This window comes from Urocitellus parryii, chromosome 14 (assembly GCF_045843805.1).
Source record: "Urocitellus parryii isolate mUroPar1 chromosome 14, mUroPar1.hap1, whole genome shotgun sequence".
NCBI lineage: Eukaryota > Metazoa > Chordata > Mammalia > Rodentia > Sciuridae > Urocitellus > Urocitellus parryii.
In genome coordinates, this window is record NC_135544.1 from 65,207,836 (window position 1) to 65,234,163 (window position 26,328).

General features: G+C 39.1%; 1 protein-coding gene and 1 pseudogene across 2 annotated transcripts in view; both read right to left on the reverse strand.

Annotated features, from left to right (window-relative positions):
- Positions 1-577: 577 nt before the first annotated feature.
- Positions 578-26,328, reverse strand: part of Agpat5 (1-acylglycerol-3-phosphate O-acyltransferase 5) — a 60,342-nt gene continuing 34,591 nt past the window's right edge. Inside the window, exons 5-8 of one of the 2 annotated variants that reach the window (XM_026380546.2) lie at positions 23,244-23,334; positions 7,473-7,631; positions 4,929-5,052; positions 578-3,122 (exon numbers count right to left, since the gene is read on the reverse strand). In XM_026380546.2, the coding sequence (XP_026236331.1) occupies positions 2,897-3,122; positions 4,929-5,052; positions 7,473-7,631; positions 23,244-23,334 (600 nt within the window). In that variant the 3' untranslated portion in view covers positions 578-2,896. The remainder of the gene's footprint in view (positions 3,123-4,928; positions 5,053-7,472; positions 7,632-23,243; positions 23,335-26,328) is intronic. The other variant, XM_026380547.2, reaches the window with a different exon arrangement.
- Positions 9,655-10,598, reverse strand: LOC113176131 (cardiolipin synthase (CMP-forming) pseudogene; annotated as a pseudogene).

Sequence of the window (26,328 nt, forward strand, 5' to 3'; positions counted from 1 at the left end):
TAAAATTCTCTCTCTCTCTCTCTCTTTAAAAAAAAAAAAAAAGAATTTCTGTCTTCACAAATGTGGGTCTGGTATACATGTAGGAGTTACTTTCGCAAATTTCTATTTCTACTTTCATTAATAGTCAATTTAAGTATGAACCATGTATTATATGTATAAAGGAAAATTGGTACTATTATTAATTTAAAAAAAAAACACACAGAATTGAAACACGTGAAATAAACCATTAGTACATAAAACAATTAGCCAGACTGGCCCATCTGCTCACCAGCCCTGCTAACATTAAGCACTCGACATGTTTGGCTGAGATCACCTAATGATTACAGCACTGCCAAGTATTGATTAGTATTGATCATACATCTTAGCAATAAAATAAATGAGTTTTTAACAAACTATTATATTCCTTTGCAATTTTTAATTTTTCAACTTAGTTTTTAAAAACTTTTCTCAGTACCTAAGAAAAATATTGTAGTTTTATAAATGCAGAAAGCAAGCCCAATCACTAAGTCACTCTTATGTAATAGAAAACTGTTGGTGATATTTGGGTCACAAAATGTTAAACAGTGAAGACATTAGAGACAGTGAAAGGTTTTATTTTATTTTTTACTTTCATCCAAACACACCCTTTGCTGAAAAACATAAAAGCATGCACAATGATGAAATTCTTATAAAGGAAAACCAAGTAATAAGTAAGCTGTAAATCAACAATAATACAACGAAAGCTTAAAATGATAATGTGAAACGATTTACAGGTAGGCATATAGCTTTTAATTTTAGAAAACAGTTAATTCAAGTCAACATCAACATGTGTTACGTTTCTGACTTCTCAAATGTTTTGATACAAAAATGTCTCCAACTCCCATGTTTTATTGACCTTTTGTGATAAGAAAGTTAAATACAGTCCTAAGAAACACCATATTCAAAAGTGACCTCATGAAGGTCACCTTTCTTGTTAAAATCATTTGTAATCCACATAATTCCAATGATATTTTCTCTTAAAATTTAAATAGAAGCATATCCATGATATTCCAAGTTCTACAACTTAAATTCATTTTGATTTGTCAGAAACAAGCTCTAAAATTAGGACTTAAAAAAAAAAGTATTTAACAGAGACATGGAATTGATCTAAATTTCACTTTACATGTAAAAGAAAATGGCAATTCAGCATGAGGACACTTTTCATGAGTCTGACCCAAGCCTCCACTCATAGTCGGGCTGACCGTATTCTGCGGGAAGATAGGCCTATGAACGTTGTACACATACACATACTAATGGACAGAGACTGACTCACACCACACTACTCTTCAAAGGTACTGTTTGAAATGGCTTATTCTCTGGTTTTGGAAAAGTAACGGAAGATAGACAAAATTTCCCTCGAATTTTTTTCCCTTCATTTTGCTTTTTATAATTCAATTGGTGTGTTTCATCTGGGTCACAAAATGATTTTGCAACAAAAACTGACCAACAGAAAGCAGAATTGTTATCTTAAAACACCAGAAAGCAGTTGTATTTAAATTATAACATAAAAACAGAGCAGATCACACTTTAAAAAGGTCTTCTTCCATGACTGAAAGGTGTGATTTGGTTCCTGGAACGTAGCTCTTATTCTCACTTTGTAGCTCCATTTAAACCAATGGAAAGAACCAAATCTACTCAGTCCTGATGAATGATGTGAGGAAGGTGAATTTCTTGACACTGAACAAGTGCAAGACGCCTCTGCAGAAGTCTGGGACGCTTGCTCGGAGTGCCCGGTGAGTTCCACTCCAAGCCAGGCCCGCTGGCCGGCCGCTCTTCACTGCTGGTCTGCTGTGCAAGCTAGGAGCAGCACCACTGAAGGAAGGGGTCCGGGAGGAAGGAAGGGCCCAGTGCAGCTACCACGATAGCAGAAAGATGGTTTCTGAGTCAAACAGTTGGCTAGATCAGAGAGAAAAGAGGCCAAAGGCACATGCTAGCAATGGAGTCGTGATGTTTGTGGGCTCCGACCACCTCAAAGACCTGGGGACTCCAGATCCAGACAAAGGTTCACAGTAATTACTCTGATATAAAAAATAACGGGAAACAATTTTGTTTTCAAGCACTTATGGCACAGATGTTGGGAAGTACTAATAGCATAGCTTAAATCTTCAAAAGCTGGGCAAATTCAAGTTCTGTTGCAATGAATCAGTTGCAAATTTAACTTAAAGTTCATTCTGACATTTGATACATTATTCTCTTGTGCAGAGTATAGGGTATGCAAATTAAGTGATTTTAATAAATATTAGAAATGTTAATTATTTTTCAAATACAAAGTAAAATCAGCTAATATCGCAATACAAAAAAAAACAAAACAAAACAAAAAAAAAACACCGAACAGAATTTCTTTCCCCATGAATATTTCTTGCTCTTTTCCTTGAACATATTCATACTTAAATTCAATTTCTTTCATGGGCTTGCACAAAGTAAGAAAAAGCCCAATATTGCTAGCTTCAAGATACTAAACAGTGATGAGTTTGGAGTTGTCAGGTTGTAAAAAAAAACTGAAAATAACAAATAGAGTGAAATATGCTGCAAATTAATGTTAAAAAATACAGCCCTCTAAATTACAAAACGACATCAAATTATACAATGCTAATAATCTTCAGAGGCTGACGTTAGCTCGTGGGAGGTGTAAAGAATAGCATAAGCTCCACTTGGCTTTTACCTTTCCAGCAGCTCCTGCAATAACGTTGAAAAACCACGTTATGTTTGCCCAAGATCATCTGCTTATCGGCTTTAGTCACAAACTCTATCTTATCCAATGTTCAATCAACAAGGCTTTATTTACACTTCTTACTAAACTCAGGAAACAAGTTGACGAACTAGGCAGCCACAACGGCGAGAGGCAAGGCAGCACATTTGTGGCTGGGGTGCCCCCTGCTCATGCTCTGATGGTGACCCACAGGCAGCCCAGCAGGGTCCCGTAGAGCCACGTGTTCACATACAGTTTCCTCCCTGCCTCCGTGGTCAGCATGCCAGCAGTCAGTCCACTGAGGATCAACAGTGATGGCAAGGTCTTCTTGAGACTTAGTTTGGAATGAACACATTTCCCAGGAAATTTGTTTCTTCTTTCTGGATCCGGTGAATCAAAGAATTCTATGAGCAACCTATGGTCATAATAAAAAACAATACAATTGAAAGTTTAAGACACTTCAGAAGGTCTTGGAAATTCAGGGGAGATTGAGATTTCTAGCCTTTCACACTCTATTTAATTCATATGAACTGTATTTCATGTCTGACTTCAAACATCTCTCAAGGATGTCTTTGAACCTTGACCTTCAGTTTTGCAGCGACCTGACTCACAGGGAGTGGCTTGTTGCAGCTTCTCTCCCTCCTCCCATAGCCCCTATCACACTACACAGCCAAAAAAGACCAGCAGTGCTTACGATACACATGGAGAGGCCCAGCAAAGCCCTAGTTCCCATGGAACTATAAACACAGGTAAAAGAAGGAAAACAACAAGCATTTTCTCAACTTAAAATGTGTAGAATTCCAATAGCAAAACATGATTCGATAATCTCAAAACAAAAATTCAGAAAGGAAAAATGCTTCTATTGCCTTATAAACTGCACTAGACATAACCACTGTTTTAAAATGTCTAGTCTCGTCCTAAATACATATAAGTATCTACACCATAAAATAAATGAGATAGTAAACATTGTTAGGAAGACCTATCAATACACAGATATTATTTATTAAAGTTCTCCCATAACCAAAATGGCCCTGAATCACTAGTTTAATAAATTCCATCATGTATAACTGCATTGATGAAACATAGAAATTTAACAAAGTTTCATTTTCTACCTGCCATACTTTTAATACTTTTCTTAGGTTAACCCAGAAGGGCTAATTATGAGATATTTCACCATAATTCAAGGAAAAGAAGAACAACTAAGTCTCCTGAGAAGAAACATACTAATGTGTGTGTGTGTGTGTGTGTGTGTGTGTGTGGTGTTGGAATTAAACCTAGAACCTCACCCATGTCAAGCACTCTACTACTGAGCTCAATCCCAAATCCTCAAACAACACTCTTTAATATGGACTTAGTAAATGGACCCATTGGGAAAAAAAAAAAAAAAAAAAAAAAAGTCTAAATGTTTAAAATACATCTTAAAAAAAATAGGATATGCTTCAGAAAGTAAAAAATTTTGATTTATAAAAGCAAAACAAGCAGTAAATATCCTGAAGTGTTCAACTGAAAAAATACTTTCTTATAACAATAAATATCACATCTGAATTTAAGACTCACCTTTCACCTTTGAAAAGAAAATCCTAAAACTTCTCATATGGAATCAGAGACAGTGATGGTGCCTGCTGCAGCATGGCTCTCTCTTTAGTGCTGCTCAGTGTGACCCTGGGCTGTGCCTCACCTGAGAGGTATCCAGATATACCTGTAATTCACTTACAGGTAACCCTCAGCAAGGTTCAACTCTGTGCTATTATTGTGGACAAAAACATGGCCAAGGCCAGAAACTACTTAGGACCCAACATACTAACAACATAGAGACACCTTCACCATAAAAATGTCAACTGCCCCTTCCTCTTCCAACACACACACCTGCACCATGCCCACCAGCATGGGAGGCCCTGCCCTCTGCACCCCAGGATGGTGGCTGCTCCTTGTGCAGAAGGAACACACCTTTACTGACCTGGGGAGGCAGACTCAAGCATCTTACACTGGGAAACTTCTCCTTTTTCCTTAAACTTTATATCTTACCACATAGTTCAGGAAACACCGACAGGTAGACAGCTCTTTTACACTGACTTGTAAAAGCAACATATGAACAGACATGCAGGGAATAAGATACGACTTGAGTTTATAAAAAGTATTCTTGAGATAATAAAACTCTTTAAATTGGTTTCAAGTTATTTACTATTGTAAAATTTAAGTTTCTTGAATTGTTGTTACTCACTTATCTTTTATCTCAAAACGCTCATGAAGCCATCTTCTCATGTACTCTTGTTCTTCTGGGACATCTTTCTTGTCTATACGAGCTATGTGAATATGAATTGTTGGACATTCTTTGCAGAGAAATTCTAATAAAGAACAAAAATATTTCACTTTTTGCTATTTTGGAACTCATGGTTATATAAAAGTGAACCTGTAATGCATCCCGCTGTCATATATAAATTTAAAAAAAATTTTAATTCCCTAGTACCTACACCTGATCCTCTTCCAGTGCTACACTGGTGTCCCTACTTTTTCATGAGAACCCTTTTTTCCTTCTTTCTTTCTAGCTTTCAACATATGAGAGGAAACATAAAACCCTTGACTTTCTGGGTTTGGCTTATTTCACTTAATATTTTACTATTCAGGTTACTGCAAATGACATGATTTCATTTATCTTTATGACTGAATAAAATTCCACTGTATATATTATACACCACATTTTTATTCATTCATTGTATTCTATACTTTGTTATTCTAATTTGTACTGCCATAAACATGGATATACATACATTTCTATTTAAAAAAAAGAAAGAAAATAAAACAAGGCAAAAAAAGTATTGATTATAAACTGGTAGTTTGAAGTTTCCAGGGGCAGTGATGTGGCAATTTCCAAGTCTACTATAATTATGCAAGTCATTATTAAATAAACAGCACCATATGTTGTTTTCATACAACAACTTGTAATTCTCTAAGCATCCCAGGCATAGGAAGCTGGACCCTTACTAAAAGTCCACCTCATCCCTCTGAAGGGATGCCAAGATACTGATCACCATCAGACTCATCTCCACTACCAACCCCCATCCAGCACAACACCTGTTATGCATGGTTACTGCCATTTCCCCTAAAAGACTGGAGGCTTGGGCTGGGGATGTGGCTCAAGCAGTAGCGCGCTCGCCTGGCATGCATGCAGCCCGGGTTTGATCCTCAGCACCACATACAAACAAAGATGTTGTGTCCACCGAAAACTAAAAAATAAATATTAAAAAATTCTTAAAAAAAAAAGACTGGAGGCTTTGGGGCAGAGGAGTCCATCTGGTTCACTACCACCTAGACCTCCCAGCCTGGTGAAGAGCTGGGCGGAAAGAGCCCTTCAGAGCTTCACTTCTGGTTGTAGGCAGACAGCTTCTTGTCACTGACTGCTCCACAGCCCGGACACATCTGGAGGAGCAGCTGCCTTTCCTCTCTCATCTTGGCCACTGGCTATCCTTGATTTCCTGATCCTTGCCACATTTTACCAGATGATTCTTACTATGAAATGGCTACAAGCCCGTAAGTGACTGTCACTTTGAAGGCTTGCTAATATAGAAAAGGAGATGCTCTTTTTCTGCCCGGGCTGCCCAGGGATGAGATGAGTGTTTACTGCAAGCCCCAGCCCTACTCCTAGCCCAGAGACCCCCTTGCAGACGGCTCTGTGGAAAGGAGAGCTCTCAACACACTGAAGTTCCTGAGGGAACAAGGAGATCATCCTCTGAAATTTAAGAGTATGTTTCCCTGGTAGGTGTGAAGCAGGACGCTGGGGCCTTTCTTCTCAGCATTCCCCAGTCTGAGGGGGACTTCAAGCTTCTCCTTGAAGCAGCCTTCACTCTCCTGGACTCTGCGGGTGCTCTTTACTTCTGCGTCAGGCCTTAGCAACATGTTGCACTTAGGTCATCAGAAACACCCGGGGAGGAGCAAGCAGCTTGGATGGCAAGGAGCCCAGCACTAAGCCAGGGAAGATGTCACTCGTTCAGTGTTTTGTCTTCATTTTCCTCCAGTTCTATTTCATCTACATAATCCAAGAACTGCTTACAAACTGCTCTCTGAAGCAGAAGTGCACTGGTCAAGAGCACAGCAGTGGGAAGCGGGAGCTGGCCTCGATCCCTCACGCACCCTAACAAATCTCCTAGGCTCTCTGTGCCCATGCACCCAAGTCTGAACAGAGGATGACAGTCACAGCAGCTCCCACACTCCCTAGTCTGCCTATTCCTCGTTCCCAGTTCTCTAAAGTTAAGAGTGTCTGCTTACATTTACCCAAACTATTCTGCTCACTCAGAACTCTTTTTCTTCTTATGAATGACACAGATAATAGATCTAAATCCTTAAAACCCAGCATGTTTGAAACAGAAATGTCATAATTTCTTCTTGTCAGACAGTGATACTAAGTTTCATAAGTATTCTATGAAAAACACATTCAAAGATGAGCACTGGCCATCAGTGCACACCTTGATATCACTCAGGACCACTTACCCTACCTTTGATTTACAGAGCTGTCCGTTTCTATGTATGAGCTTCAGGTAGAAAGAGGCTGGGATAAGGACTTCCAAAAGAATAATGCGGCAGCCAAGAAGTACCAAACTTGGCAGGGCAGATGAAATTTCAACTGGAGCCAATTAATAGCATCTTGAAAAAGACACCAAGTAAATGGAATGCCTATTTTTGAAGAATGGTGATACTCTTAATAGACACCAGCCACTGACATGTGCTGTATTAGCACTGAATCTCTTAGCACATGAAAACCTAGACTTACCCGTCATGGACGGTGACTCTTCTCGCTCTCCTTTATTGTCTTTCCCTTGGTAAACCACTGTAACATCATAAATCGCATCTAAGTAGTTCTTCATAGAATCAAAAGCAACATAAGTTGCCTTTATTCTTGGTGTCAGCACATACTTTAATACTGGAAGGCCTAGAAAAGAAGTCAATTCAGTGTGCCACAAATTAGGAGTATTCTAAGTTTTCAGTTGTTTTAAATTTCCACAAGTAGACAAGACAGACAAGTATTAATGCCATAACCTCACATCTATGGGCTTTAGCTTTGAAAGCACACCTCTCACAAGCCTTCTTCTATTTATGTCCACACTCCTTAATACAAACTAAACACTTACAGGCACAAGATACTGCATGGAAGCTTCCAGAAAACAGATTCTTGGAAACCCTTGGCTTCAGTACGCCCAGCTAAGGGCAGACACTGGGATCCTCACTTCTGGCAACTGCATAAGGCCACAGCATCTTGCCCATGACCACTCAAGATGTCTGAGCAGCACAATTCATAATTCATGACCACTAGTCCATGACTCCTTTAATTCTACTTCTGTTCAAACTAAGACAGGGAGAGAGGAATCATGTAGATGACCCCCACTGTGTACAACATCTAAGTAAGAGCTCACACATTCCATATACTGCAAAATACTGATCTGATATTTTAGGATAAACTGAAGAATACCACATCTTAGTGTAGTATTTTTTAATGAAGTATGCAATCTAGTGGCTGAGTCTATTCAGAACTGTCAGTCATCATCACTAAGGCTAGACTGTCCCCACTGCCCCACACAGACACCCATAGCACATATGTGGACTCTGCATACACCACTCACTTGTGACTACCACTGCTCTGCCTGCTGTCTCCTGCTTACTCTGAACATTTCACATAAATGAGCTCTGACACTATGTGACCTTGTGTGACTGGGTAGCTTCCTTACTTAGCAGAATGATTCCAAGGTTCACTTGCTCTTGCATGCATCAGTTTATCCATTCCTTTTTATGGCTGAATACTATTCCACTCACGGATGGAGCACATTTTCTACCTGTTCATCATTTGATGGGCATGTGAGTTGTTTCCACTCTTTGGCTCATAGGAATAATGCAGCTATGCACATTCACATAAACTCCATATGAATTCTGCCTACTGAATATGATCTTAATTCTCTCAGGTATTTCTTATACTTTTTAAAAAACTTCTTGGATGAGAAAACATTGCAATTATAGACAACTAACAGAATGTCACCAGTGTCTCTACTTGTGTGAAGGATTTGCAGTTCCCCTTCTATTTTCTGCTGCCTCCCCCTGCCTGGATTAGCACACTGACCAATTTAAGGGAAAACCGCAGATCTCTAGACATGCCTTGAACATAGACTACAGAGAACCTGACTTGGAGCCTCTGCCTCCTCTTGCTGAGTCTTGCTCTGGCCCTCATGACTATTGGCCAAGAAAGGCCCATGGCTCTCACTGGTCCTCTGCCTTCACCCCTATTCCGAGAGCTCCCTCAAGAAAGCGCTGTCCCCATGTTTCTCCCCTACCTGGACTTGTGCTCAGGACCCTCGGGGCTGACGCACACCCCCCCTCAGGAGCCCCGCCCACTGGCATCCTGCACAGGCCAGCTTCAGTGCTTCTTCCCATAAAATCTCCCCAAACCATACCTAGAAGTGGTTCAGCCTCAGTGGACTTTCTCTTTTCTGTGTTCTGGTTTTATGAAACTATGTAAAAACCTAAATAAGACCGAGGCAGGTGGCCTCTAAAACAGCTCCAGCAACCCCTCCTCCTGTGTTCATGCCCGAGTGGGGCTGGACCTGGTAGGGGGCTTCTAAACCAACAGAATACGGCAAAAGTGACGGGACGCCACTTCCAACATCAACTTGCAGGGCTGGGCCTCCTGCCTTGCCCATTCTTGCTCCAAGCTCTTTTTTAAAAAAATCCTAAATTATAGTTTTATTTACATTTAAAAATACATTGGAAATTCTGAATATGCCCATGATCAACCTTATTTTCAACGTACATTACTTCAGTTTTGATGTCATGGTTTGTTCTGACAAGTCCTTTTACAGGCTCAACACCAAAATGGGGAAACCCTTCTAGATTTTTGCTGGCATTGCTGCCGATGATGTACACTGCTCCCTTGCTAACAGTGATGAGTGACTCTAATCAGCTCTTTGTCACCTCAACGTTTTCTGGCCATAACGACGATAACTGTGAGCTGATGAGCTGTGGTGCATCTACCAAAGCACCTGAAGGTCAATGCCATCAGCATGATTGAAAACTGCAGCTGCCAAAGAAGCCACCACGTTTAACTGAACTGCTGTGTTTGCCTTGCTGATGAGCGTTAGTTTTAACACAGCAATAGTTCAGCAAGGATTGAAATACTTAGTGTTTGTGGTGGTGGAAAAGTTCAATATCTGAAATAAAAAACAGCAGCATTTACTACACCTCTTGAAATTATCCCATTAGTAAGTGGAACTGGAATAAGACCTTCATAGGACAAGCTAACATGAAAGACACTGATAAGGACTTTATCAGCAAGTGGATCAAGAGCACTTCCCAAAGATGATTTTTGATTGGCCCAGTTTCCAGCAATAAATCATCCAACAAATCAGTTAGCCCAGCTAAAGCAAAAACTCCTAATGCAACATTAAAATCTTCAATAATCAAATATCCCCAGCGGGGCCAGGCCAAGCCTGCTCACTGACACCCTCTCTGGGACTGTCCATGAATGCTCCTGGGGACTGGCAGTGCTCGCTGAGACCCACTCACCTTTGGGGCCTCCTTCATGGGCCGGCTGCCGCAGGGCAAGTGCTACGGGTGCAGCAACCAAGCTTGGCCTGGCAGCTCAGGCAGGGGGGCACAAGTGGGCAACTTAGAGAAGTTCCCCTACAGAACTAAAATGTTCTGAAACCCTAACATTTGTCCCACTGAAAATCCAAAAATTTTATTTAATGATGAGATTGCTGTTTTTTTCCCCTAAAACCTATAAAATTAGGAAATACTCATGAAATACAATCAGACTCTACTGTGGAACTTTTCTGAGATTAATGTTAACATGAACTGAAACTCTCTAAGGGAAGTACATAAAATACAACATTCTCTAAACCCACCTGTACATGAAACCCTCTTCTTAACACTGCATGGACTTCATCATAGAATCAAGATTGTAAAGCCTTAAATAAAACTCAGTGACCTCATTAGGAAGACTGCTGTCAGCAGAGGGGCAAAAGGAGGCACAGTGGAAAAGACAGGAGCAAGTACTCAGGGAGTAACTTTTTTAAATTAGATTTTATTTGTTTTAATTAGTCATATATGATAGTAGAATGCAGTTATGCACTTTAATATACCATACATAGGTGGGGTATGATTTCTCATTTTTCTGAATGTTCAGGTGCAGAATCATAGTGGTCACGCAGTCACACAGATACATACAGTGATAATGTCTGCTTCCTTCTACTGTCTTTCCTATCCCCACATCCCCTCCCGTCCCTCCCATCACTGCCCTCTACCTGATCTAAGGTAATGCTATTCTACCCTAGTGTTCCCCGCCCTTATTGTGAATTAGCATCTGCATAGTAGAGAAAACATTTGGCCTTTGTTTTTTGGGATTGGCTTAATTTTCTTAGCATGATATTCTCCAACTCCAACCATTTACTAGCAAATGCCATAATTTCACTCTTCTTTAAAGCGGAGTGATATTCCATTGAGTCTATATGCCACATTTTCTTTATCCATTCATCTATTGAGGGACACCTAAGTTGGTTCTATAGTCTAGCTATTGTGAATTGAGCTGCTATAAACATTGATGTGGCTGAATCACTATAGTCACTGATTTTAAGGCCTTTGGGTATAAAGGAGTGGGATAGCTGGGTCAAGTGGTGGTTCCATTCCCAGCTTTCTGAGGAATCTCCATACTGCTTTCCATAGTGGTTGCACCAATTTGCAGTCCCACCAGCAATATAGGAGTGTACCTTTTTCACCACATCCTCACCAACATTTATTGTTGCCTGTATTCTTGATGACTGCCATTCTAACAGGAGTGAGATGAAATCTTAGAGTAGTTTTGATTTGCATTTCTCTAATTGCTAGAGATGTTGAACACTTTCTCATATGTTTGTTGACTGATTGTGTATCTTTTTCTGTAAAGTGTCTGTTCAATTCCTTAGCCCATTTATTGATTGGGTTATTTGTTTTCTGGGTGTTAAAGTTTTTGAGGTCTTTATATGTCCTAGAGATTATTGTTTTATCAGAGGTGCATGTGGTGAAGATTTTCTCCCAGTCTGCAGGCTCTCTCCTCACGTTATTGTTTCCTTTGCTGAGAAAAAGCTTTTTAATTTGAATCCATCCCATTTATTGATTCTTTACTTTACTTCTTGCACTTTAGGAGTCTTGTTAAGGAAGTCAGATCCTAGGCCAACATGGTGAAGATTTGGGCCTATTTTTTCTTTTATTAGGCTCAGGGTCTCTAATCTAGTTCCTAAGTCTTTGGTCCACTTTGAGTTGACTTTTGTGCAGGGTGAGAGATAGAGGTTTAACTTCATTTTTCTACATAAGGATTTCCACTTTGCCAGTGTCATTTGTTAATAGGATATCTTCTCTCCAGGGAATGCTTTTGACACCTTTGTCTAATATGAGATACTGTATTTATGTGGAGTTGTCTCTGTGTCCTCTATTCTATACCATTGTTCTACAAGTCTATTTTGGTGCCAATACCATTCGGTTTTTGTTACTATAACTCTGTAGTATAGTATAAGGTCTGGTATTGTGATGCCTCCTGCTTCACTTTTCTTGCTACGGATTGCTCTAGCTATTCTGAGTCTCTTATCTTTCCAAATAAATTTCATGATTGCCTTTTCTATTTTTATGAAGAATGTCACTGGGATTTTAATAGAAAATGCATTAAATTTGTATAACGCTTTTGGCAATATGGCCAGTTAGACAATATTAATTCTGCCTATCCACAAGCATGGTAGATCTTTCCATCTTCTGAGGTTTTCGTCAATTTCTTTCTTTAGTGTTCTGTAGTTTTGATTGTAGAGGTCTTTCACCTCTTTTGTTAGATTGATCCCAGGTATTATATATATTTTTGAGGCTACTGTGAATGGGGTAGTTTTTCTAATTTCTCTTATGGATTTATTGCTGATGTCTAGGAATGTGTTTGATTTATAGGTGTTGGTTTAATATCCTGCTACTTTGCTGAATTCATTTATTAGTTCTAGAAGTTTTCTGCTGAAATTTTTGGAACTTCTAGATATAGAATCATGTCATCAGCAAAAATAGTGATAGTTTGAGCTCTTCTTTACCTATTTGTATCCCTTTAATTTCTTTCTTTTGTCTAACTGCTCTAGTTAGAGTTTCAAAGATGATGCTGAATAGAAGTGGTGAAAGAGGACATCTTTGTCTCGTTCTAATTTAGTGGGAATGCTTTCAACTTTTCTCCAATTAGGAGGATGCTGGCCTTGGGTTTAGCATATATAGGTTTTACAATGTTGAGGTATGTTCCTACTATCCGTAGTTTTTCTATTGTTTTGAACATGAAGCAGTCCTGTATTTTGTCAAATGCTTTTTCTGCATCTATCAAGATGATCTTATGATTCTTACCTTCAAATCTATTGATGTGATGGATTACATTTACTGATTTTCGTATGCTGAACCAACACTGCATCCTTAGGATGAATCCCACTTGACTGTGGTGTACTAAAATTTTAATGTGTTTTTGTATGTGATTTGCTAGAATTTTATTGAGAATTTTTGCATCTATGTTCATCAGGGATATTGGTCTGAAGTTTTCTTTCCTTGGTGTGTCTTTGTCTGGATTTGGGATCAGGGTGAGATTTTCGTCGTTGAATGAGTTTGCTTTTATATTTCATGAAATACTTTGAGGAATATTGGTGTTAATTCTTCTTTGAAAGTCTTGTAGAACCTGGCTTAGAATCCATCTGGTCCTGGGCTTTTCTTGGTTGGTAGGCTTTTGATGGCATTTTTAAATTTCATTACTTGAAACTGAAATGCTTAAATCAAGTATGACCTAATCATTCAGTTTGGATAGGCCATATGTCTCTACAAATCTGTTGATGTCTTCAATATTTTCTATTTTATTGGAATATAAATTTTCAAAATAGTTTCTAATTATCTTCTGTATTTCAGACATGTCCATTGTGATATGGTTTCTTCATCTTGTATTTTAGTATTTTTCTCCTTTTTCTCTTTGTTAGCATGGTCAGCAGTTTCTCTATTTTATTTATTTTTTAATAGAACCAACTTTTTGTTTTGTCAACTTTTTCAGTTTTCATTGATTTCAGCTCTGATTTTAATTATTTCTTGTCTTCTACTGCTTTTGGTATTGATTTCTTCTTTTTTCCCCTAGGGCTTTGAGATGTAGTGTTACATCATTTATTTATTGATTTTTTTATTCTTTTGATGAATGAGCTCAATGCAATAAACTTTCCTCTAGGTACTGCCTTCATAGTGTCCTAGAGAGTATCAGTGTTCTCATTTACCTCTAAGAAATTTTTTATTTCATTCTTGATTTCTTCTACTATCCATTCATCATTCAATAGTGTATTATTTAGTCTCCATTTGTTATAGTAGCTTGTATTTTTTAATTTTTTCATTGATTTCTAATTTCATTCCATTATGGTCTAATAGAAGGCAGGGTATTGTCTGTTAATTTCTATTTACTAAGAGTTGCTTTGTGGCTTAAGATATGGTTTATTTTAGAGTCAGAGCATGTGCTGCTGAGAAGAAAGTATAATTTTTGCTTGTTGATGAGTGAAATATTCTATATATGTCTGTAAGTCTAAATTATTGATTTATTTAGTTCTACAGTTTCCTTATTTAGTTTTTATTTGGAAGATCTGTCCAATAGTGAGAAAGGTGTATTAAAGTCATCCAGTATTACTGTATTGTGGTCTATTTGAGTCTTAAAATTGAGAAGGGTTTGTTCAATGTACATAGATGCTCCACTGTTTGGGAGCACGTCCGGCTTATATATACTTCCCTTAAGAAGTATGAAGTGTCCTCTTTGTGTCTTCTGAATAACCTTGGTTTGACCTCTACTTTATCCAAGAATGAAAACCCCTGCTTGTTTACACAATCCATGAGTGATAAGTCTTATCCCAACCTTTAACCTTCAGCCTGTGGATGTCTTTGCCCATGAGGGGAGTCTCTTGAAGACAGATGTTATTGGGCCTTGCTTTTTAACCCAATCTGCCAGTCTGTGGCTTTTGATTGATGATTTTACCCTATTGACATTCAAAGTTATTACTGAGATATGATTTGTATTCCCTGTCATTTTGATTTATTTCTGGTTTTTGATTTGTCTTGGTTTCTCATTTGGTTGAATGTCCCTTTAGTGTAGATCCTCCCTCTGTTGGTTTTCACTTCATCCTCATGGAATATTATGTTGGGAATGTTCTGTCTGTAGTGTAACTTTCTAATGTGAACTATTTTAATTTTTGTTTATCATAGAGGGCTTTAATTTCATCTTCAAATCTGAAACTTAATTTTGCTTGGTTGGCATCCATTTTCTTCAGAGCTTGAAATCCATTATTCCAGGATCTCCTAGCTTTGAGAGTTTGGGCTGAGAAATCAGTTGAGATCTGAATTGGTTTCTCCCTATATGTACTTTGATTTTTTTCTCTCACGGCCTTTAAGATTTTATCTTTATTCTCTGTGTTAGTCATTCTCATTGTAATGTGTCTTGGTGGGGGTCTGCTGTAATTTTGTACATTTGGTGTCCTATAAGCCTCTTGTATTTGATTTTCCATTCCATTCTTTAGATTTGGGAAATTTTCTGCTATTATACATTGAAAGGATTGTGCATTCCTTTGGTTTGTATCTCTGCTCCTTCATCTATTCCAATTAAGCTTAAATTTGGTCTTTTCATGTTACCCATAATTCTTGGATGTTCTTCATAGTTTCTTACCATCTTCTCTGCATGGTCAACTCTACTTTCAAGATTATATATTTCGTCTTCATTGTCTGAGGTTCTATTCCAAGGGGTCTAGTCTGTGGGTGATGCTTTCTATTGAATTTATTTATTTTTATTTTTTTAGGATTTATTTATTTATTTAAGTTTGCGGCGGACACAACATCTTTGTTTGTATGTGGTGCTGAGGATTGAACCCGGGCCGCACGCCTGCCAGGCGAGCACGCTACCGCTTGAGCCACATCCCCAGCCCCTTTCTATTGAATTTATAATTCGGTTTACTGATTCCTTCATTTTGAGGATTTCTGCTTGTTTTTATTTCTATGATCTCTAACTCTTTTTGAAGTGAACTTTCACTTCCTGTATTTTTTCTTTGATTTCACTCCTTATACTATACTGCACAGATCAATTTAACTATATACAATCTGAACTCCTTCCTGGACATTTCTTCTACTGTGTTATCAGTGACTTCAACAACAGTTGAAGCATCTTGGTTTGTTTGGGGTGCTTTATTCCCTTGTTTTTTCATGTTGTTAGTGTGTTTTCCCATCTAGAAGTATGGATCTAAGGCAGGATAAATTCTACAGGGTCCCTGAAGGTTTCTAACACTTCACCTTTACTGGTAAGACCAGTATCAACAGCACCCAGTGTACACAATATATAGCCTTAAACCTAATAGCTCCCACCAAGGCGTCTGCTGCTTTCTTGCAGATGATGAGTTCAATAACTATCTACAGTACAAACAGAAAATTGGTTAAAACAGTTTACAGTTTCAAATGGTAGATGAGAGACCAGGGGTAGTATGCGATACTAGTGAGGGAGGAAGAGAAGCTAGAAGTAAAACTTCACAGGAAGAGTGGAAGAGGAGCCGACAGAGACTGGCTGTTGGTTGGAGAAAGGTTGGAAAGAAAACAGACAAAAGAGAGGAAGAATATGAACAAAGAGAAAAATATTAAAAACATAAGAATAAAACAAAAATGCAAAACACCAATCATATATTATTGTCCTCCACACACTGATGCATAAAAACATCCTGTTCCAAATATGGAAGAGATATTAGCAAATCAAAAAATAAAATAGAGTAAATCTTGCTGGGAAGTCGAACTGTCTCTGTCAGTGTTCAACAGTTTCTCAGCTCTGTCTCTGAGAAACTGGGTCACCAAACCCAGATCAGCCCCTGCAAACCCAGTCACTATCCCACTGATCTGGTCTTCGGATACCTCAGGTTCAGCAAGCTGCAGTCCCAAGATCTCAGTGCAGAGAGATCACCGGGGATCCACTCATGCCAAGGAGCAACCCCGAGAGGCAACAGCAAGACAAGGGCCACCAGCACTCTCAGCAGGAAGACCTCAGGCTCCTCAAACCCACAGGCACCCCTACACTGGACCTGCAGCTCCCAGCTGGAGTCCTCAGACAGAGGCTCTTGTGGTGGTAAACCTGCTAGTACCCAGGCCTCAGGGCCTGGCTGGTGTCCCAAAATGGGTGCAGCCACGCGCAACCAAACCCGGAGTCTCCCCCGCAGCAGTGCTCTAGGCCATGGTAGCCGTGGTAGTTGTGGTGGTTGTCGGCAGCAGGCAGTGGGTCAGTAACAGTGGCAGCTGCACGGTGAGCAGCAATTGAAGCTGTGGGGGCAGCGTCACCAGGCAATTTCCAGGGATCAGCAGCAGCTTGGGCTTCAGCTGCATCCGGGCGGCCGTGTCTTCTGGGACAGCACCAGGTGGTTGCAGCTGCAAAGGAAGCAGCATCCAGAAAGAAGACCTGCAAGTGACCTCAGGCTGGCAGCAGCAGAATCAGAGGCAGCAGCCAAGCCGGTAGCAGTGCAGGCTAGGAGTGACGTTTTGATGTGAGCCACTGATGGGGTCTCTTCTGACTGGACTGAGGGATACTTTAATTCACTGGGAACAAGCATCCATGTGGATATTTCAGCAGGAGAAATCTGGGTCATGAACACTCTTGGAAACATGCTCGGTAGATTCTGTCTCTTCATCTCATTTTAAACGGAACATTAAGGAATGCATTATTTTAGCTGTAACTATGCCAATGTATCTATCTAGAGGCCTCTTGCCATTTCTATCTTCAGTGAACTTTTTGTCCCCAAGAAAGGATTACAAATTTTGACTAATAGATTGAGATGGTATTGTGTATTCTTGGTTATCCAAAACACTCACGTAGCTTTAGGATTCTGAACTGGTGAACAAGCATGGTACACAAGACCTGAGGAGTACGTCCAACTACGCTGCTTGTGATGCAATGGCTTTGTTCTTTGCTTGTGTTTGTTTCTTGTCTTGCACAAATGAACTTTTAAAAAATAAAAGCTATTTTGGAAATAAAAAGAAAGAAAGAAAAAAGAAAACTACTGCTAATGACTTGCCTTCACCCAGAGAAGGAGAGCCAAATACCAAGCCCACATTCACTGACCTCCATCACTGCACCCGGCCCAACTGAACACTCTATTGCCACAGCTCTTCTTCATTGGCTTTTTGCATGAAGCCACTGAAACTCCTTGCTCACCACACATGTCCCTCACCACTCATGCCGTTCGTTCAGCTTGTTTTCTCACACCCAGAGCTCCCTCCTCAAGTCACCAGGTGCCCTGCAGGCTGGCCAACTGGCTCTGGCCTGACTTACCCACTGCAGTGCGGAGGCTTCTCAAGTTGCACACCTGACACACCATGCACTCTCCTGAGCAGGATTCGTGCCTGTGCCATGTCAAGTCTCTTAAACAAACGCAGCTACACGCAACTACACAAAAGCCTTGTTTGCCTGCTATTACAAGGCACAAGATGACCGACTTGAGTTCTTCTGTACAGTTTTATTAATCCTTTTTTTAAAAAAAATAATTGAATCTCTTTTTTAATGTGTTCTCCTTGGTTATACATGACAGTACAGTATATTATGACATATTTGTATAAACATGGGTACATCTTATTCAAATTAGGGATGCCAGTCTTGTGGTTGTACATGATGTGGAGATTCTTTGTAGTGAATTTATAGTGTACAAAGGAAAGTTAAGTTCACATTCATTCCACTGTTTTTCTTATTCCTGTCCCTCCTCCCTTCCCTTTAATCCCCTTGGTCTAATCTACTGAACTTCTATTCTTCCTCCCCAACGCTTACTATATGTGAGCATCCATAGACAGAATATTCAACCTTTGGTTTTTCAGGGATTAGCTTATTTCACTTATCAAAATAGTGTCTAGATCCATCTGTTTCCCAGCAAATGTCATAAAGTCATCCTTTTTTTATGGCTGGTTAATATTTCATTGTGTATACATCATATTCTCTTTATCCATTAACCTGCCGAAGGGACCTAGGTTGGTTCATAGCTTACCTATTGTGAATTGAGCTGCTATAAACATTGATGTGGCTGTGTCCCTGCAGTATGCTGATTTTAAGTCCTTTGGATATATACCTTAGATTAAGAGAATTGGGTCAAATGGTGGTTCCATTATAAGAGTTGTTTTGGGGTGCAGAGTGGGAGCACATACCAGCAATAGAACTCCAGGGCACTTGACCACTGAGCCACATCCCCAGTCCTATTTTGTATTTTATTTAGAGACAGGATCTCACTGAGATGCTTAGCGCCTCACTTTTCCTGAGGCTGGCTCTGAACTCATGATCTTCCTGCCTTAGCCTCCTGAGCCACTGGGATTACAGGGGTGTGCCATCACGCCCAGCCCCATAACAAGTTTTCTTGAGGAATTTCCATACTGTTTTCCAGAGTGATTGCACGAATTTGCAGTTCTACCAGCAATGTATTATGTACCCTTTTCCCCACATCCTCACAAACATTTATTGTTACTTGTATTCTTGATTGTTCCATTCTAATTGGAATGAGATGAAATCTCAGTGTAGTTTTAATTTGCATTTCTCTAATTGCTAGAGATGTTGAATATTTTTTCAAATATTTGTTGACCATTTGTATTCACTTCTGTGAAGTATCTGTTTAGTTCCTTTGCCCATTTATTGATTGGGTTATTTGTCTTTTGGTATTAAGTTTTAGAGTTCTTTATATATCCTAGAGATTAATGCTCTATCTGAGGTGCAGGCAGCAAAGATTTTCTCCCATTCTGTAGGCTCTCTCTTCACAATGTACACTGAACCCCAGGCCAACATCATTTAAATGGAGAAAAAATGAAAGCATTCCCTCTAAAATCAGGAACAAGACAGGGAAGCCCTCTTGCACGACTTCTATTCAACGCAGTCCTTGAAACACTAGCCAGAGCAATTAGGCCAAAGAAAAAAGTTAAAGGGATACAAATAGTTCATATAAGAGCTCAAACTATCCCTATTTGCTGTGACATGATCCTATATTCAGAGGACTCAAAAAACGTCACCAGACAACTTCTGGAACTCGTAAATGAATTCAGCAAAGTAGCAGGATATAAAACTAACACCCATAATTCAACTGTGTTCCTATACATCAAAGATGAATCAGCTGAAAGAGACATTAGGAAAACTATCCCATTCACAATAGGCTCAAAAATAAAAAAGAAAACATGGGAATCAATCTAACAAAAGAGGTGAAAGACCTCTACAATGAAAAATATGTAACACTAAAGAAAAAAAATTGAAGACCTTAGAAGATGGAAAGATCTCCCACGATCTTGGATAGGCAGAGTTAATATCATCATAAAGGCCATACTACCAAAAGTGCTCTACGGATTTAATGCAATTCCTATTAAAACTCCAATGACATGGGGCTACAGTTGTAGCTCAGTGGCAGAGCACTTGCCTAGCATGTGTGAGGCACAGGGTTCGATCCATAGAACCACAAAAAAACAGAAACAAAACAAAGCTTTCAAAAAAAAAAATTCCAACAGCATTCTTCATAGAACTAGAAAAGCAATCATGAAATACATTTGGAAAAAGAAGAAGCCCAGAATAGCCAAAGAAATCCTCAGTGAGAAAAGTAAAGCAAGAGGCATCACAATACCAGGCCTTAGATCACACTACAGAGCTGCAGAAACAAAAACAGCAGGCACTAGCACCAGAGCAGACATGGAGACCAACGCAGCAGAACAGAGACACAGACACCAACCCACGTGAACACAGTTAGTGCACTCTAGACAAAGGCGCCATTAACATGCACTGGAGAAAAGATGGCCTCTTCAACAAGTGGTGCTGGGAAAACTGGAAATCCATACTTAGCAGAATGAAATTGTGAGTCCTTCTGTTTTGTCCCTCAGGACCAGCTACCAGTGTTTGGTATCACCGATAGATTTACCTGTACTGCTCCCTTCTCTCCATCTTCTAAAGTTAGCAGTGACAACTTTACTTATCACATATGAGTCTTTGTATAAATACTGTGTCACTCACAAAAGCCATATTACTACTACTGCTGCTTTACGAGTAAAGAAAGAGACTGAAAGAAATAAAACTTGTCCAAGGATATGTGACTAATATGTGCTTAGGAAAAGCCCAAAGCTAGTGCTGATGTTCATCTAGGCACAAATACTAGCAAAAGAGTGAAACTTGATAAATATCATGAAGAAAAGCTGAAAACTGAAGAAAGAGGCCCAGTTACTCCCGGCCAACACAGACGTACCAAGTATGACATAAGACAGGCTGGCAAAGTCATCTTGGACTTTCCACCCATTTTCTGAAGTGAAATAAGAGACCACAGCTGACTCCGTGGATAGAGGTGAGCTGACTTTGCTGAGCCTTGCCTAAGGCACAGATTATGAGCAATAAACATGTGTTACTGTTTGGAGTTACTAAGCTCTTGGATGGTTTGTCACCTAACAACAGATATCTGAAAGAGATTTTAAAGGCATAGAGAGAAACTAGACTTTGCTGACCTACTAGATGTTTGCTTGGTGAAAGGGAAGCGTCGAGGATGAGTCTGGTTTTGCACTGAGTGGCTGAGTCACGAGGGTAGGAAACGTGAGTGTGTGTGTGAGGGGTAAGACACCTTAAGCATACTGACTCTGAGACGCAGCTCTGGACCCGTCAAGTGAAGCTCTCTAATGGGCAACTGTACATACAGGACTAGAATGAGGCAGAGAGATATAAAAAGGAGAAAGCTTTTTGTGAATCATCAGCATTAAACAAATGATGGCTGAGGTCATGAATTTAGACAATTATGAGAAAAATAAAAAGTGAAAAGAATGAGAGGTCCAATTCAGACGGTGGAAACAGTGTATGAAACAGGAGAGAATGAAGACGAGTGGGACAGAAGGAGATGAACACATGCAGGAACAAAAAGGCCAGCCGACAGGAGCGCAGGGAATGGGAATCAGAAAGTACCCTGAATGTCGTATCCCATCCCCGGGGGGCTGAGAGGTAAGTGAGAAGGTGGGAAGAAGGACTCAGAGGCCTGGGCTTTAAGGAAAGGAGAAGAGGGCGCCAGAAGGAGGAGAACGTGAGCAGAGGGAGGAGGTTTTTATTTTACTTTTTCAATGTGAAAAAGGCAACAGAGACGATGGTATTGCAAGAGAACAAGTGAAAAGACAGCCCATGGTGTCCAGACTAGCCAGAGATGGCAGTAAAAGCCAAGCCTTCACAGGACGCTCCTGTTCCTGACCCAATGCTTGGGAACGGGGCGTCTAAACCAGGAGTAAAATACACTAGCATTTTAAAAATGCATCGTTATAAGAGATTTCACATACACATGCATATTCATACATACTGAATGAATGAAAGTTCCATTCTTAGGAAAAGAGGTTTCTCTTAATTTGTTTGCATATTATATCTGCCAGAGATTAAATTCAAGTGCTGTGGATTTAGTTAAAATCTAAAATTTTTTGCATCCCACAAACCTGTGCTATCATAGATCTTCCACTAGCAACATGTGTCTGCTTAAATGTAAATTAAACAAAATTTAGAATGTCAATTAAAGTAAAATCAAATAAAATGAAGACTTCCTTTCCTCTGATGCACTGGCCACACGCAGAAACCACATGCAGGCTGGGGAAGTACACTGGACAGAGCAGACAGAGTGTGTCACCGTCATTGCAGAAAGCTCTCTTCTATGGTACTGTCATGTTCCTGGAGTGACATGACCAGCAGATGCTCAGTCATGCCTCGCTGGCCACACAGGAGAGCTCACACTGATTCAACCTTCAAAGACACTTCTGAGAACACAGCAGAACTACTGTTGTCTGCAGAATTCCCAATTTGGTTAAACTATGTAGCTTACTGGTGTATTAGTTATCCAATTTTTTAAAATGGACTTTAATCCTTGATATCCAATCATCCTATATACAGGACACCAACAAAAACTTAACTGAGCACTTTTATAGGTGTCCTACACAACGGTATGCATTTTTATAGGTGTCCTATATGCAGGATGATGGACACAACGAGTTAAGAAGAACATTCCTGTTGTTGGGGAACATCACAGCTTCTAAGAACTATGACCAACTTTCAGAAACACTCTCCAAGGGAAACTTCACACATATTCTAATTTGATTCCTACACAAATGTGGGGCTTACACAAATATATCTATGTATTTTAGAAATAAGAAACTGGTGTTTGGTAACATTAGGCAACATGTACTCACATAGCTAATCAAAGTCAGAGTGTGGCTTCTGCCTCTCCTCTGTAAACCTACAAGTCAGAAGTTATTTCCATGACCCATAACCCACTCAGCAGGAAAAAATTACACTTACATGCCCATGTACTTAGATTTTTAACTAAATCCAAAGTACTTGATTATAATATCTTAGACATATGAAATAACATGCCAATGAATTTAGGAGAAACCTCATTTCCTCAGAGATGATACATTACTCATTCAATCATAAAACATACCTTCTCCAGGAAGAAAAACTAAAAGGATCTTTCTCTTTAAAAAGTTATTTTTCAAACACAGTTAACCTTTTACTTACCTTGTTGAGCAGCAAATGTCTGGCTAGCCGAAAGGAGCTTTGTCTGTCCTGGATTATACCTTGTTCCCTCTGGAAAAATCACAAGATACATCTGTGGGGCATAAAGGAAATTCAGTTTGCTTTTTTTGTGTGAGCTTTGTTGTTGTTACTGTTAATTTACCCATGCTAATCCTATTATTACAGGATTTACATACAACATTTTTTCATGCAGAGCAATCAAACTGCACACACTCACTTGAGTCTGAACACAGCATGGACTACATGTAAAACGCAACCCTCACGGTGGGCCAGCCACTGAGGATCTAAAACAGTTCTAATGACATGCTAGCATTCACAAATCGAAAATCTGGCCACACCATACTGACTTGTAATGAAATCACCTTTCCCCTCTAAGAATCTATACCATTTTATTTCATTTGTCCATTGACTTAATAACATTGCAGCTGCACATTTATACTGGTATTCAGTATATTTCTATACATGTACAGAGTATGCACTGACCCTGCCCCAACAGTCCTGTTTTCACCCTTTCCCCCTAAAAACCCAACATGACATTTAAAAGGGTGCAAATCTTAGAAATTAATGTTAAGTATCAAGACAAAAGTACATCTCAAGTACTAAATGTACTAAAAGTACATTTCCATTTTAGGAAAATTATATATATACATTGAATATTCCATAATATAAAAGGTAATATCTGCATTTTGAAAGCTTTGTACAATAATCCTATTTTATAGAACTTCTCTAATGCATTTGCAGCTTCATATTAGTTATATAAGTTGAAGTAATATAGTACCTGTAAATAAAACGAGACTATCAAGTATCTACTAAGCAATCAATTAGTCTAAGCTTTTTATAAGTACCTACCTGGGAAGGTAAAAACAAAAACATTAAATCATACAACAAACCCTCAGTTTGAGAAGTGAGTTACAAAAACTACACTGATATTTTTAATTGACAACCAAAAGGAAAGACAAAAGTAAAACATTCACCTTTTCAAATAAACGCGTAGAGTAGGGACTTTGGATTTGACTGAGAGGCACTCTACCTCTGAGTCACATCCCTATTCTTTTTATTTTTAAAATTCTAATGTTTTTTTTTTCATAATAAGGTTAGAAATCAATAATAAGTTAAAAAGCAGAAACCACTGTAACACCTGGACACTAAATAATAATACACTTTTGAATGGTGAATGGATGGCAGAAGAAATTAAGGGAGAAATTTTTTTTAAAAAAATCATATAAACTAATGGAAATAATGATATAAATCTCTGGGACTGTATAAAAGCAATTCTAAGAGGAAAATTTACAGCACTGAGTTCATACATTAGAAACTAGAAAGATACCAAATAATCTAATACTATATCTCAAGACCTTAGAAAAAGAAAAAATTAAACCAAAATCAACAGAAAATAATTAAAACCAGTACCAAAATCAATGAAATAGAGAATTTAAACACACACACACACACACACACACACACACACACACACACACACAGGATCAATGAAACAAACAGTTTCTTGAAAGAACAAACAAGACTGATAAACCGCTAGTCAAATTAACCAAAATAAGGAGAGAGAAGAGTCAAACGAATAAAATTAGAGATGAAAAAGAAAATACACCACAGACACTACTGAATCCACAAGATCATAAGAAACTATTTTAAAAATTTATACTCCAATAAGCTATAAGATCTTGAAGATATTGACAATTTCCTAGAGAGATAGAGCTTCCTTACACAAATTGAACCATGAGGATATAGAAAACCTAAACAGATCAATAACAAGAAATAAAATTGAAGGAGATAGCAAAAGCCCTCCAAAAAAAAAGTCCAAGACTGGATGGATTCTTAGCCAAGTTCTACCAGGTCTTTAAAAAAGAGGTAATTGATGGGCTGGGCCTGCAGCTCCGTGGTAGAGTGCTGGCCTAGCAGGTGTGAGGCGCTGGGTTCGATCCTCAGCACCACATTAATTAAAGGTATTGCGTCTACCTACAACTAAAAAGTATATTTTAAAAAAAGAAGAATTGACTAATCCTCTTCAAATTATTCCATGAAATAAAAAAGCAGGGTACACTGTCAAACAGACAAAGACACATCAAGGAAAGAACACTTCAGATCAATATCCTTGATGAACACAGATGCAAAAAATCTTAATAAAATACTGGCAAACTGAATACAAAAACACATTAAGGGGCTGGGGTGGTGGCTCAGAGGTAGAGCGCTCGCCTACGTGCGTGAGGCACTGGTTTGGATCCTTAGCACCACATAAATATATAGTGAAGATATTGTATTCACCTATAACTAAAAAATAAATATTAAAAAAACACACACACTAAAAGCTGGGCATGGTGGTGCATGCCTGTAATTCCAGCAACTCAGGACTGAGATGGAACTATCACAGGTTTGATGCCAGCCTCAGCAACTTAATGAGGCTATAAGCAACCTAGTGAGACTCTGTCTCAAAACAAACAAACAAATAGGGCTGGGTATGTGGCTCAGTGGTTAAGTGCCCTTGCGTTCAATCCCTGCTACCAAACACACACACACACACACACACACACACACACACACACACAGATATTGCATCATGATCAAGTGGGTTTTGTCCCAGGGATGCAAGGTTGGTTCAATAAATATAATTCCCCATATAAATAGCCTTAAGGATGAGAATCACATGATTATCTCAATAGATGCAGAAAAAGAATTTGGCAAAGTGCAGCACCCTTCATGTTTAAACACCAGGCACTAGGGATAAAAGTAAGTACTTCAACATTAAGTACTTCAACATTTGTATATGACAAACCCCAAGCCAACAGCATACTGAATGAAGAAAAATGCAAACACATCCTCTGAAAACAGAAACCAGAAGGATGCCCACTCTCACCACTCCTACTCAACACAGTCCTCAAAACCCAGCCAGGTCAATCAAGCAGAAGAAGGGAATTAAAGGGCTACAACAGGAAAAGAAGAGCTCAAATTATCTGTTTGCCAATGACATGAGCCTATATTTAGAAGACCCAAAAAATTCCGCTAGAAGACTTCTAGAGTTGAAAACCAAATTTGGTAAAGTAGCGGGGCCAGT